We start from the raw sequence: 14681 nt of genomic DNA, 5'->3' as shown, positions 1-14681 counted from the left end.
AAATATGCTCTAAGTATTCACTGGTATCGGCCATAGTTTACAATCTGAAACACAGCGATAGACTGCTGTAGACATTTCTCATTGCTAGAACGTCCGCCTGACTTCTCGCAAGATCCAGGAGGCTATCTTGGGTGTGGCTCCTTTGGACAAAGTATTGAAGGGGCTGAAAACAATGAGGGACTCTCTGTGACAGCATTTTTGCCACAATGTTAGTTAATTCTGACATGGGACTGTAAATTACTCTGAATCGCGACATATTTTAAATCTAAACACGGTCTGTAAAGTTGTCCTGAAGTTAAAAATTGTGCTGTGTTAAGCACTCGGTTACCTCCCGCACTGTAATAAGATTACAAATAAATAAAAACGTGCACTAAGTTTGAGTAAACATATATATTTTTTTATACACAAAAGTTACCATTTTCATGTAGCTAGTTCAATCGTTAACAAGACCACAGATGTTCGCTTTATCTGGACTGGGCAACACTAATGAGAAGTGTCTTTGGCTTAGAAGTACTTCAACATTTGATCAGTGTTGGGCCTGGCCCTTTTTGCGCGGTTATCCCCAAACCTTTTGCCTTCCTCCTATTTTGTTTGACCTGATGTTGTTGGTTTTAGGACTCTGGGCACTTTACCACTGCTAAAGTGCATATGCTCTCCGTCTACATCGCATAGATGATTAGTTTATCCATGATTGGCATATTTGATTTACTAGTGAGTCCATAGTAAAGTGCACCAGGTGTGCCCAGGAACTGTAAATCAAATGCTACTAGTGGAGCTACACACCGATTGTGCCACCTACATGAGTAGCCCTGCAAGCATGTCTCAAGCCTGCCACTGCAGTGCCTGTGTGTGTGTAGTTTTAAATTGCCCTTTCGACCTGGCAAGTGTGCCCACTTGCCAGGCCCAAAACTCTCCTTTTACTACATGTAAGTCACCCCTAAGGTACGCCCAAAGCAGCCCAATGGGCAGGGTGCAGTGTATTTAAAAGGTAGGACATTAACTGTTATGTTTTGCATCTCCCGATAGTGAAATACTGCTAATTTCGTTTTTCACAATTGCAAGGAATCTCTCTCCCATAGGTTTTCATTGTGGCTGCCTTGTAAACTCTTACAAGTGTAACTTCCAATCGGGAGGAGATAGAGATTTGGAGACTGGGAGATTGGGGTCCCTGAACTAACCATTTAAAAATATATCATTTAGTGAAATTGGTTTTTAAATTGCGTATTTGAAAATTCCCCTTTTAGAAAGTGGGCGTTTTCTTGTTTTACCATTCTGTGCCTCTGCCTGCCTGTGGAACCACGTCTGAGGGAGGATGACAGTTGGGCTGTTTGCGCATTCAATCTAGACTGTCACACAAAGGGAGCTGAGGTGTGCCCTGCATTTTCCCGATGGCCCATCACCAGGCTGATGGGCCTTCCTGAGCTAGAGTGTTGGGAGGAGTTGCCACTGACACCTGTATAGGGCTGTGCCTGTCCTCACACAAAGTTGTCTCCACCCCCCTGTAGTGTGTCTGGAGCCAGGTCAGGGAAAGGCAGGGTCTTGTGCACTACAAAGACTTTCCTTTAAAGTTTGCCTACTTCAAAAGGCAGAAACTGGTATAAGTACTGGAGCTGTTACACTACAACTTCAGAACATTTCTTGAATAAGAGGACATTCTGCCAGAAAAAAGAGCTGGATGCTGTAGGATACCAACACTCTGCCTGCTGCTTTGTGTGTTAGCCTGCTGCTTGCTGCGTCTGTCCTGGGAGTGAAAGGACTGGACTTTGCTTTTGCAGCCCTTAAACTCCTCTGCTGGGAGGACTGACCTGCCAAGTGATCCCAATTACAGTTCTAGGTCCTTGGAGGTGGCTTGGCTTCGAAGGACTAAGAAAATCCCTGCATCAACCATCAGCTCCTGTTTTTCCGACGCAGTACCGCTGTGAGGTTGAAGAACCAACGCATCGCCGCTGTGCGGCCAAAGATTTGATGCAGCGCCTGCCATTCGGCTTAAAGATCACTGCAACTAGAGTCCTGAGCACCACATCACCGATGTCCTTGGCGCATGGTTCAACTCCAGCGCAGGGCCTGCTGTGTGGCAGAAGAAAAATTGACACCTGCTTTGTGGCTGTGAAATCGCCGTGCCTGTTTCGCCGCCACATCGACACATCGCATCTGGATTTTCAACGTATTGACTCTGGGCTCCAAGTTTTTCATCTGCCCGATAGTAAGGAACGGACGCATCACCTTCCCTGACAGTAGGGAACCAATGCATCACCTCCCCTGCGCTGCAGTAAGGAACCAACGCATCACCTCCCCTGGGAGTAAGGAACGGACGCATCCCTTTTGCTTTTCTGGCGCCTCACCTCTACTGCGCCTGTTTTCGTCTTGGATTTGGGCGCATCCCAGGTACTGTGTGTTAAAAGTAAAGCATCCATAGATTACTATGGACTGAACTAATTTAAGCCTTTTTAAAGTGATATCTTTACTTGCGCAAGTTGGATTATTGTTGTTTTGGTCTAGTTTTATTCAGATAAATATTGGTTATTTTTCTTAAACTGGTGTGGTGTCCATTTGTAGTTTTTTCACTGTGCTACTGTGTGTTTGTCCAATTGCCTTACACATTGCTTCTGAGATAAACCGGAGTACTTGTGCCAAGGGGGTGAGTAGAGGTTATCTTAGCTGTGTGACTCCCTTACCGTACTTGGAGAAGGTGCAAACCTCTGCCAACTAGAGACCCCATTTCTAACAATCAGGCTTTGATGAGGAGTCCTCACGACTATCAAGCATTCCCTTTGTTACGTAAAATCTATCACAAGAGGAAGTTGGGAAAAGTAGAAAAGCTAGCTGTTTGGACTATAGTGGATACAATGGTACTGGAGGAAATAATACTAAGAAGAGTTTAGAGGGGGATGAGTGTCTAACAGGTGAGTTAGCCATTCTCATCTGGCCTGGTTCAAGGAATGACCCACTACTTACAAGGAAAGAAATGTGCTCAAGAAACACACTGGAAAGAAGAAAATATTTAAAATGAACATACCTTCTGTGGAGCAGGTTGAGAAGAATGTGCTGGAAAAATCAAAAGTGTGTTCTAATTTCAACATGGAGAAAGAAGTAAATAATCCATCCATGTGCAACATGCAGATTTTGGGAGTCAGCTTCAATAAACTGACGGGAAGCACCTTGCTTACCTAGTGTCTCTAGAGGGTTATGTTTAAGGATGCACTGTCCCACTAACATAAATCTGTAACATACAATTGAGAAAGGATAGATGTACTAATCTTCTTTGAAGAACAGACAATAAATTACAGAGTTGTATGCGTCTGGTTGCAATTGAAGTCCAAAAGTAGGTTTTAAAACTAACTTGCAGCACAAAACAAAGAAAGTAATCCTGTTGTATATAATTCCCCTTTAAATAAGCAAAACCATGCATAAAATTCACTGTAAATGTTTAAAACATCCTCCTATTATAATCAACATAATTTTATACTTAAAAATGAAATGGCATTTCCAATGCAGAGAAGATTCAACACACACAAAAAAGAATACAATAATCTAACACAAAAATGTATTCTAAGTTGTGAACCAATCTTCATTAGGTGAGTTTTTAGAACTTGCCTACTAGGCAGTGCATGCGCTGTCTGCTGTGAGATGTATTGTCAGCTTACCAATGGTTGGCTTCTTTGTCACTCTTACAGGCTTGCTTCTTATTTGTTAGCTTGTATGTGCTTTACTTCCTCTAGGTGTGTTTGTCCTTCCTAGGACATGGACACATTACTTGTGCCCTTTCACTGCTCACTTTTCCCGGGCCTTTTTTGTGTTTGTTCAAGCATTCTGCAACAGTGAATGTGTTTTCCATCGATCTCCCTTGCGTATTTACCCCCTACGCCACACTCACACTGCTATTTCTCTGCCAGTGTGCTTCTCCCACCTCTTACATGCTGTGCTCGGCATCATATGCTTCTCCTGCCAAGTTGCTTTCTTGCCCTGTGCTCCACCCCCAACTCTATATTGTGCTCTTTTGTCGGTTTGCTTTCCCCTGCTCCACAATCCTCCCTGAGCCTGGAGTGTTGCTTCTCCTTCCAGCACCCGATTTGCTTCCACCCGCCCCCATGTTGTTTCACCTACCCTCCTGCTATTTCCTCACTGCTGCCTATGTATTTATTTGGTAAGGTACTAATAATTTAGGTTCTATTTAAAAGAAACTTAGACCTTCACAAAAAAAAAAGATTTAAATAATTTGTGACATTATAGTTAGGCTTTGTAAATAAAATAAAAACTAGTATTTTAAAACAAACAAAAACAAACATTGAAATTTACCAGTTATAGTTTACAAAGCAAACTAACTTGCACCCCCATGCACTGCTTATTAATTCACATATTACATCACCCATACTTGCTCATTGATGGCATCATACAAACTACGGCTGTTTAAATTACTTCTTTGATGTAACCCCGATTCTTAGTACCTCAACAATTTTTTTATTGAGATTATAACAATACATCAGAAGATGTGCAATATCCATGAGTGCAATTTCAATTGTAATAATACATCACAATGTAACCGATATGCAATATCCAGTTATTTTCCCATCTTAGTCCTAGACAATTAATGCCTTGTGGGTGTGGTCATAAATCGTAGTTGCCATAGCTTGTCATGAAGGGAATTCCATCAGGTCTCACAGCAGGTGCACGTACGTCAATTGTGCCACTATGCTACCCCTGACTTATCATCCGTGGCCCCTGCTTCATATTCTTCAGAGCTATCCACACCTAACCATGTAAGATATGTCCCTAGGTGACCCAATAGGTCTTTGGGCCTGGAAGTTGTAGGTTGAAGGGAGGTGTATACTTCAGATCAGTCATTGCAGTTAATGAGGTCTCTTAACTATTCATTATCATTTGGGGCTGTTGTTCTGCACCATACCTTACCTAACTGTAAATTTACTTTAACCATAGATTCTTTCAATTAACTTCTGTTTTTTAAAACATAAAGCCATAAAGCCAACCAAGCCACTTGAATCTTTTGGTCCAGCGGCAATGCACCTTCGTTTTAACTGTAATTGCATTTATATAGGGTTTACTGCCAGTTGCACGGACTTGGCAGGTTGGTCCAGGACTTGTCTCGGTTCTCCAAGAGAAAATCCTTTAAAATGTTTCTGAGCCCTGGAATTTAGCATTACGCAGGGGGAATACACTCCGACACTTATACAAGGGAGCCAGGACCTTATGAACACCACTTACAGGTCAGGTCTCACTCCAGGGGCAGCCAAAAGCAGGGTCCAGGCCAGGTCTAGTTGGAACTGGTCAGCAGTGCTCTTCAGGAAGGTAAGCTCCTTGCAGATTCTGTCTCCCTGCATCTTAACAAGAGGTCAGTCAACTGAGCCTTGGAGTACCCTCCTCAGTCTTTGGTACAAGTGGGAGCTGGTCCAGCCCTAGGGGTCTCTCTCCACGGGTTCCACAGCAGGTGCAGTTCTTACATATTCTACAGGTCCAGATGTGTTCTGAAGAGGGTATTGGGAGTTCCACATTTATGCCCAGTGCCAGCCTGCGGTTGGGGGAGAATCCAGGCAACTCGCTAACCAATGGGTTAAAAGTTCCCATGAGTGATTCTACCCATGTTTGCCAACTTCCAGTGTGTTTTACTGGGAACTATCCCACAGTACCCGCTCTACCTAAAATCAAGATTGCAGAACCTTTCATGCAGAGCTCCCTCTGCCCACCCAGAGGTGTGGCTATGATAATGGGCAAGCGTCCCTTGTGGTCACTCAAAACCAGTTCTGGGGGCAACCCCTCTCCCACTGGGATTGGAGCCTGGCTGGAAGCAGGCCTAGATGTGAGCTATATCTGCCTGTAACTGGGTAGGCACCTTTTGAAGCTCCTGGGCACAGCCTAGATGGCCATCCTGTCAGGAGGAGAGACATCTCCCCAAGCCCACTGTTCGTTATCTGAGAGCAATACAGATCTCACCACAAGAAAGCTATTTGCAGTCAGGTGACCCTGAAAACTGGTAGAGAGGCACACTTGGCTTAGGCAGGAAAACGCAGACTTTCTAAAAGTGGCATTTACAAAATAGTCATTTAAAATCTGGCCTGACTACTAGGTTGAATTTGAAAGTCCTATTAAAATGAGTGCCTGAATCATTTTTCTCGCAAGTCCCAAACTGAAGTTATGCGTTATAAGGTAAAGCAGTGCTTTTCTAAGGAAGACGCAGCCTTGCCACAGTGAAAAATGACTGGAGATTTTTCACTACCATGACATGTAAAAATTTAAGTACACATGTCCTACTTTTTAATTACTATACACCCTGTCCTATAGGCATGTTGGGCCTACTTTAGGGGTGACTTTTAAGTATTGGAAAGGAATTTTTAGGCCCGGCTGAAGGCTTACCTTGTGAGGTCAAATTGGCAGTTTTAAAACTGCTCACTTAGGCTGGAGTGGCAGGTCTAGGAGCAGGTTGTACATGGTCACGTTACTGGTGGGCCAATAAGTGCCGCAGTCCTCTAGTGACATTTACCTTACAGGCCCTGGGTACCATGTACTAGGGACATATAGGTAAGCTAAATGTGCCAATAAGGGTTCTTAAACAATTCAATACGTTTTTAAGTGTAAGAGCACACACGCTGGAGCCTGGTTAGCAGGATCCCAATGTACAGAGTCCAAAAACCAACAGCATCAGTTTAAACAAAATAGGGGCGATCATGCAAAAAGAGGCATTTCTTTAAAAAAAAGACAATTTAAAATTTCTCCATGCTACTAATTTACAGTACAGTACCAGAGGCAGTGAAAAATACATTAGTCACGACAAGACTGTGATTAACACAGTTACTAAACTAGATCACAAAAGTTGCCTTTTATGACTTAATTTTACATCTGTTTATCAGTATTTATACAACTTTCAAAATATTTAGCTAAAATTAGGCCTACATCAGATAGCTCAATGCTCAGAATGAACTGTGAATGACTATTGGCATATGAGTGAACTTTGAACTGGCGCAGCTACACACAAGTACTAAACCTGCTGAATCCTGACATCTGGTATCTGAGAGGATCAGAGGAGCAGTTTCTACTGAATACTCTATTTGGGTTGAGAGTTCAAAAGATGCAGGCAGCCCAAAACAACATGATGAATGTTCGTACCCATCAATTTCACCATTGCAAGATACTGCACAAGAGATCTGAACATAGGAGTTGGGGGCTGCCATATGTCTGCTTTCCAACCATGTCACATATAAATCAGAGACAATGTACTGACTCACTGTTAGAGCAATAAGATTAATATAAACTGTTTAGGACTACACTCAAACAACTTAACACTGTTCGTCTTAAAGATACAGACTAAATCTCTACCTTCATTTTTGTTGGGTTCTACATTCTTCGGCTCGGATGTATGCTTTAAATCCACTTCTGCTCTCATTACTATTGTGATATAGTGGTAATTATCTCTCAAGCGGATTGCATTCACCACAGAAGCAAAGCGAATATTTTCTAGGTGAAGATCGGCTTCTTCCAAGGTTTCCCTAGCTGCACATTTCTCCCAAGTTTCACTAAAAAAAGCAGAAGAAAAAACAAGCAATAATTAAAACTCAGAAAATTGTTTAGTTGTCACCATCCAAGGCATACAATTAAGAACATTTACGTGGGGTGGAGGTTCTTTAAAGGACCTTCAGCCGGCGGGGCTGGCCACATCACCCCAAAAGACTTGGACTACAAGGTTGTAAGCAGTACATATAGTTGGGGGTGGGGAAAGACGGGTGCCTTGGGCGGGGAGGGGGGGTCATTTTATACCCACAGCACGAGAAAGCAGGGTGAGGGGATGTTCCGTTTCTGGGTGCAGTGGCGAGGGTCACTGCAATGAAGCCCTGGTGGCAGATGAGAAGTAGAAGAGTGACACAGGACAAGTATAGGCACTGGAGGAGATGGGTTCTCCACACTTAGCAGGGGTGCGCTGCCCTTAGAATCCGGTCTTGGAATGTTAACAGCCTTGGCAAGAAGCTGAAACGCAGGTTGGTGCAGCAAAACTTGTGCTTCAGGGCTGGATCTTGATGTCTTGCAGTAAACACATTTAAATGGCTCCCACTGCATTTTTTTGGGGAGGGGTAGGTTTCGGTGGCAGGTAGATGCGGGTTACTTACTCAGCAGGGGCCCGGGGGTCGGTACTGTGGTACATAGGTCCATGCCTTTCCAAGTAACACACACATTGGAATGTTTCTCAAATAATGTTTAAAACCTACCACTTTTAATAAATACAGAACTAAAGAATGAAGTGGTAGCATACTGTCATTTGTATTCAGCAGATTTCACATTGAAATGGCCACAAACGTTCCCATTGACATGTGGGTTTACAGATAAAACTATATAGTGTACAAATAATAATGTTTGGAAATAGAGTTTCTGCAAATATGTGTCATTTGCACATCACCAAGTAAAGTGTTCTGGTTTGTTTTGCTCCTATTTAACTCTTTGTTTGCATCACACATCTTAATTACAAAAAACTATTGTTTTTCTAATTCCCGATATATGTTTTGAAATATTTGTAATATAAATTAACAGGCTATTTATTTAAATGTTATGTGTTAGAGAAAAATAACACAACTTCAGACAGCTCACTTGACAAAAACCTCTAACTCTAGTAATAGAGAGAAAAATAAACCTCATTTTCCAAGCAGCAATTAGTTAAAGGACAAATTGACATTTGACCTCTTTCCTGGAACAGACAGCAAATGTGTCAAGTTAAAAACAATATTTAATGGCATCTTTATTGCTCATTCACTTTCTGAATGAACAGAACACCTGTTCCTTTCCAGCCTAGGTTTACTAGCCAGATGGGACTAGTAGGTGCTAAAAAATGCTCGACCTGATAAAATTTTACTCGCATTTGCGAGTGGGTGAGTAGATTTTTCTAGGCCTGCGGAGGAAGGCTACACACTGAATTTACCCAGCCCCACCACATGCAACAACGGACCCTCCCACGTCCGGTGAGCCCTGTTGTGTGACAACCAGCAGCGGGCAAGAACAAGCACCTCCCACCCAGGCGTGCATTTTTTAAGGGCTCCCGGGCCCCCGGGTCTCTCACGATGTGGCCATGAATTTCTCCTGTCGGCATTGGAGGAGAACGCTAGACCGCGGAGGTAGTGGCGTACCTGAGCCACGCACACAGTGGAGCTAAGCGGCTGCTTCCCACACGGCAAGCAGCACGGCCACACTCACACCAGAGACCTTGCCTGTGGCACTAGGCCCCTGCTGTGATACCATCTGAAATCACCCTACAGGTATTTACAGGGGGAGTGCGATAACATGCGCCCCCAATTTTGTGAGTGCCCCTTGAGTTCCTGTGGCACGGAACACCCAGCTGCATGGCATTCGACTGGGAAAGGCCCCCACAGCGAGGTGGACTCCCACTTGCAAGCGCTATACACCTTCAGTGTGGAAACTGCCTGAACGTAACTATTTTGCACCGGCAGCAATCCACTACTGGGACTTTGAAGCCCCCCACCCCCCCGAGCTCCATCGAGCTGGGACAACATCCAGGGATGGCTGCGCTACCTCCCCCCCTCCAGCGGACTCTTGCAGCTCGGCGACCTGTAACCACCCAAGGGCTGATAGACACCCATAAACAGCATTTTGCTGTGGACTGTTGAAGCCTGCTCTCCTGAATGACCCCTAGAGCTGGTGGCACACACGGTTTGCTGACTTCTGTAGTGCATTACATCTTTACTCTCAGCTGGCGTGCCATACGTTGAGCTCCCTTCTTGGACTTGGAAAGACCTATGGGACTGCATTACCAGACTCAATGGGCACCCCCACCATCTTGAGCGCTGTGTCCTTGTGTGTTTCAATGCTCGCCTAATCTGCTACAGGGGCCCCTGGCAGAGGACTCTTTCCTATTCCTGACGATGACAGCAGCATGGACAGGAACAATCCGCTCTAGTGGGGGCCCAGAGACTCTAACTGCCTGCCAGGCCAGACTGTGCGTGTGGGCACCTACCTTCCCACTGGGGCTTCCCTGGAGGCCCGAAACAGCAGCACTGCCTACCTGTTGCTCACTGCACACGTCTGGAGGGCTGTGGTGTCATCGGGGCCTTAGCCTGCATGCATCTTACGTGATCTGCTTGCTGCCTCTCACCTCCATTGCAACATGATGAGGAAAACCAGGATTCTGATTCCAGATACCCGCACCACAAAGCCGCCCTCAGGCTCTGCGGACCAAAACCATGGGTGCCATGTTGCACACCATGAAGAAAGAAGTGGCCTCCTTGCAATGCCTTGGGGAGGATACAGAAGGACACTCAAGGCACAACATTTGCTTTCTGAGCATTACAGAGCGGACTGAGCATCTCAGGACACAGCTCTTCTTGGAGAACTGCCTAACGTCCACCGTGCTAGAGAACAGGGTCCCCAAGTTGAGAACAGGGTCCCCAAGTTGTTCTTAGTGGAACTGGCACAACACATCCCGGGTCGTCCACCTCTGCCTGGTGCACCACCCAGCCCACTCATCGCTCGTTTGCCTAACTACAGTGACCGAGACCTAATGTTGCAGCTGTTTCGCACAAAGGGCCCATGGCACTATGAACACATGGAAATTTCTGCATACTCAGATTTCACAAATAAGGTCCAATGCCCTCGGGGTTCCTATACAAAAATGAAACAGCGTCTGTGGGAGCTGCAACTTCACAACTCACTGCTGTTCCCCGTGAAGCCTAAAGTAATGGATGGTGAATCCTCCCATATATTAACATCCGAGGATGTCTGGACTTGGCTCCATGCAAAAGGCCTCGCAGACATAACCAAGAATGATCAGATGGAAGGGGACTGAGTGACTTAGAGACCCAAACGCAGGAGGCGCAGAACGGCGCAGACACAGCCCACTCAGGACCATGTGGCCACAGAGCAGGCCCGGGCGGTGGAGCAGGCAGGTTCTAGGCTTTCTTCAGGGCGAAAGAAGTGAGATTCCCTCCCTGGTTTAAATATCGTTACTTATGTTGAGCAGCTAGCAGCACCATGCTTGGTTTCAATTTCGTGGTCTGGGAGAAAAGGGGAAAACAAAAGTCTACAGGTATATGCACCTCCCACTCGACCAATCTCTAATTCGCTTTGGCCACATTGGGCTATCCCTCAATTATGCAAGATGCAAAAATTAGTCTTACAAAAAGTATATACTTTTCATTCCTCATAGTAAAGATTTTTTTTAATTTTATTTCTTTTCTCTTTTTTTCAATTGTTTTTACAATAACATTTCATAAATAGTGAAACCATCATTTTTTTCTTTTTGTGATCTGTATATACAAAAATTCAAAGAGGCATTGTGATATCTCTATTCGGTCTACAGATCAAAGATAATTAATATAATAGATATTTACAAAGCAAACAAACAATTCAAAAATATCCCCATACCAAGATCACATTCATACAAACCTCACAAACAGTCAAAACATACTAACCAAACTCATACACACGTCACAATACATTCATCGATTTCCAGCTAAGGATTGGCTTGCGATTAGGAACACATGGTGACTAAATCTTCTAAAATGTCCATGGTTGTACAGCCTGCTGGAAACAACCAGGCCAATGCACGTTTCGGTGGTAAACTGATTCTAACCACCTTCTTCAGGACCACTTGCTCTTATATGTTTCAATGCAGCAGAGGTAAGGTAGGGGATCTAAAAATGAGAGAGGGATGCAAATCATTTGTGATGCCCTGAGATAATTTATTTTACAAAATGATCAACAGTTTCTACTGCTGTGCAGTTAGTCATGCAATAGTAGTAATGTTGAAAGTCTAAACATTCACCAGGCTACGAAGAGTACGATATAAGAAAGGGAGTTGACAAGTCAGAAAAAAAGGGGGAAAGGGTATTTAAAACAAGAATAGTAATTTGGGCAAAGCAGAGTAGGGTGTGGTCTGCCTTCTTGGGAGAGCCATAATTTCTTATATCCCAACCAGGACAGGAGTGTTTTACACCTTATAGCCCACATATTGTGTTTCTGTGTTTATAACTAACCCTTTAATCTTTATCCTGCTTATTTTTCCTTTTACACACTGGCACTCAGATATTCATATTTCTCTTTAGTTTCCCTTCTGGCAGCGGCTGGCTTTTATCAGTTGTCGTTGCAGCTGCTACGGTTACTGTAACAGCAATATGGAGGTTATTGCATCTATTTATTAGTGTCTAGGGTGAAAGCACTCATGGTGTTGTGTATAGTTTTACCTTTGATGCACTCTGTTAGCCTTTGACTAATAGGTCCTCTCATTTGTCGGTAACTTCTCTTAAGTTTGCCACCAGACAGAAGCTGTCTTATATCAGTAAATGCAACAGCTGCGATGGTCACTATAGCAAACATAATGGACAACAAAAGGTTGTTATTGCATATATTTGTTATCTAGAGGAAAAACACTCTTTATATGATTTGTGACTTTACCTTATAAACACTATATAGTCCTTTATCTTTTTGGTTGTCACGTTTGTAGATAAATTAGGTGTTTCACAAGAGTACCGGGTCCATAGTTATGATGCGACAGTAATTTCTTTTTTAGGACACTATCTACAAGGGAAAGAGACTCTTAGTTGTGGAAAGGAATATTTAAAAACAACATGCGCTCTTTCATGCCATTTGAGCGAATGTCATGGCTCTGATCTGTCTATAGTATGTTATCATACTATTTAATGGAGTACTAGTATATGCGTAGGTCACTCTAGTTATATTTATAGTGTTAGACTACACCCCAAGTTACTGCCCTCTCCTTGGCTACACCAGTTACATTTTATTGTAGACCTAATGAAAAGAGCCAGTTCCTGCGATACGGGGACTGGTTCCAAAAAAAAAAAAAAAAAAAGGGATATGTGGTTGATGCATTTTCTGATATTGAAACCCTGCTCATGGCATATATTGTTAACCATCAAATGCGATAGGGTTGCCGTACGTTTGCGATTAAAAACGGTCAGATGAGATAGAGTTGCCATGATTTTTAAGATTAAAAGCGATTATAGCATTAGATACTAGCTATTCATACCAACTTCTCCATGGCAAAAATACATGTTTGCATTATGAGTAACAGGTTGGTATTTTCCTCAAAATATCCGTGTTTGTCGTGAATTGGACTGAGAGTTGACACCGCCAATCCGGCTCAAATGCTGACACAGGGGTCTATACATAGACCGAGAACTAAGTTTGATAAGGCGGCACATCTAAGAGTGAGGGTCACTCACTGGGGTGATCTATTATTAAGACGAACACCGCTAGTTTCTATGCAGGAGTAGTAAACTGAGGCATTAGCCTCTTCCCTCTCTTCGCAGACTAGTGGCGGGAGTACTGTTCTAAGATATGCACCACAGAAAGACTGCTCCCGGGAAAATACTATTGGCATGTAGCCACATACAATTTAGTGATTCGCTTTAAACCTCACATTTCATTTATCCTAAAAAGACACATGTTGTGCCATACTGGCTGCACTACTAGACCAGGTAGCAGCACCTTCATATCAGGCCCTGGCATATACTTAACCTGGATCCGGAATGTAAATCTTGTTGTGTCCAAACCCATTCCGGAGGACAAACTGTGTCTCGTAGGGATAAGGAGTGAGGGGTAGTCCTGTAGTCAAACAGTCGTCAAGGAACCTAGCCCCACTCAAATATCTATTAGGGTCCGCATCTCCTAGAAATGACCCACCATGGTGGTTGCAAACAGGCTCTCTCTGAACCCCCGTTTCAAGAGGAGCTAGCACAGTGCATCACACAATATTTTGAACTCAACAGTGACACTGCCTCATCTTGGCGCCTAGATTGGGATGGGCACAAATTTGTTGTGCGTACCCACTAGCTGGAGCCCTCCAAGGGGATAGACCGTCACTTTTTGAAGGAACCAGTAGTCATTGAGCAAGCACTGCAACCTCAGGGGGTTAGGACGGCTGAGCAATTCCAGCAGCTGCATTTGCAGTGGGCTGAAGCACCTCTGGGGAAACAGGTCTATAAACTATACACAGCCTAGCAACATGTTGAGGGGGATCGATCGGGAAAGTTGTTGGCCAATAAGAAAAGTGTGCAGAGTACAAGGGGAGAGAGGTACACAAGGGAGACAGCTGGAAAATAAGCACTCCTGTGAAGTGCTTAAGCAAAAAGAACAAAGTAATTCCCTAAAAGAGAGCAGTGATAGGACACAAGCAAAGAGGCTAAGCTCTAAGGGAGAGAGAGAGACACACAAGATGGACAAGGCAAACTATTAAATAAGCAGCAAGCAAATGAGAGTTACACTAAAGTCAACCAATGATGCGCTGTCTTGTACTTATGACCTAAGAAGGCTCAGAACGTTTTGCAGGAGAGGAGGTGGGGTGGATTGGGAGGGCGGGACTAAGGACTACTGATCAGTAGTAAAGGCATTAACTCCGATAAAATAAGTTGCAGGTCAAGGGTCAGACTGCTGTCAAGGGCAACCTGGTTTTCCATCCTTCAGAGGAGATGTATCAAACATGTTACATAATAGCAACACTAATTATTTGTAACAATTAAAGATGGCACAAAAATGTGTCATGAAGCGTTATAAACTTTTTTCTTTAATTGCCTGAATCACACTAGTTATACAAGCCCTAAGCACTCCTCCACTGCTTCTATAACCCACACCCTCTATGCACTCAATCCTCTGATGCTCAGTTGCCAAGTCATCGAATTTCTCTATTTTGAGCAGAGCCGCAAGGCCCCCAGAGTCGC

General features: G+C 43.9%; 1 protein-coding gene across 1 annotated transcript in view; it reads right to left on the bottom strand.

Annotated features, from left to right (window-relative positions):
* Nucleotides 1-14681, bottom strand: part of NUDT15 (nudix hydrolase 15) — a 30419-nt gene that overhangs the window by 6980 nt on the left and 8758 nt on the right. Inside the window, exon 2 of the mRNA XM_085621853.1 lies at nucleotides 7327-7523. Coding sequence (XP_085477979.1) covers nucleotides 7327-7523 — 197 coding nt within the window. The remainder of the gene's footprint in view (nucleotides 1-7326; nucleotides 7524-14681) is intronic.

Source organism: Triturus cristatus, chromosome 8 (genome assembly GCF_964204655.1).
Source record: "Triturus cristatus chromosome 8, aTriCri1.1, whole genome shotgun sequence".
In the NCBI taxonomy this organism is placed as follows: Eukaryota; Metazoa; Chordata; class Amphibia; order Caudata; family Salamandridae; genus Triturus; species Triturus cristatus.
The sequence above is the reverse complement of the archived record's forward strand: the minus strand, read 5'-3'. Positions and strand labels throughout refer to the sequence as shown.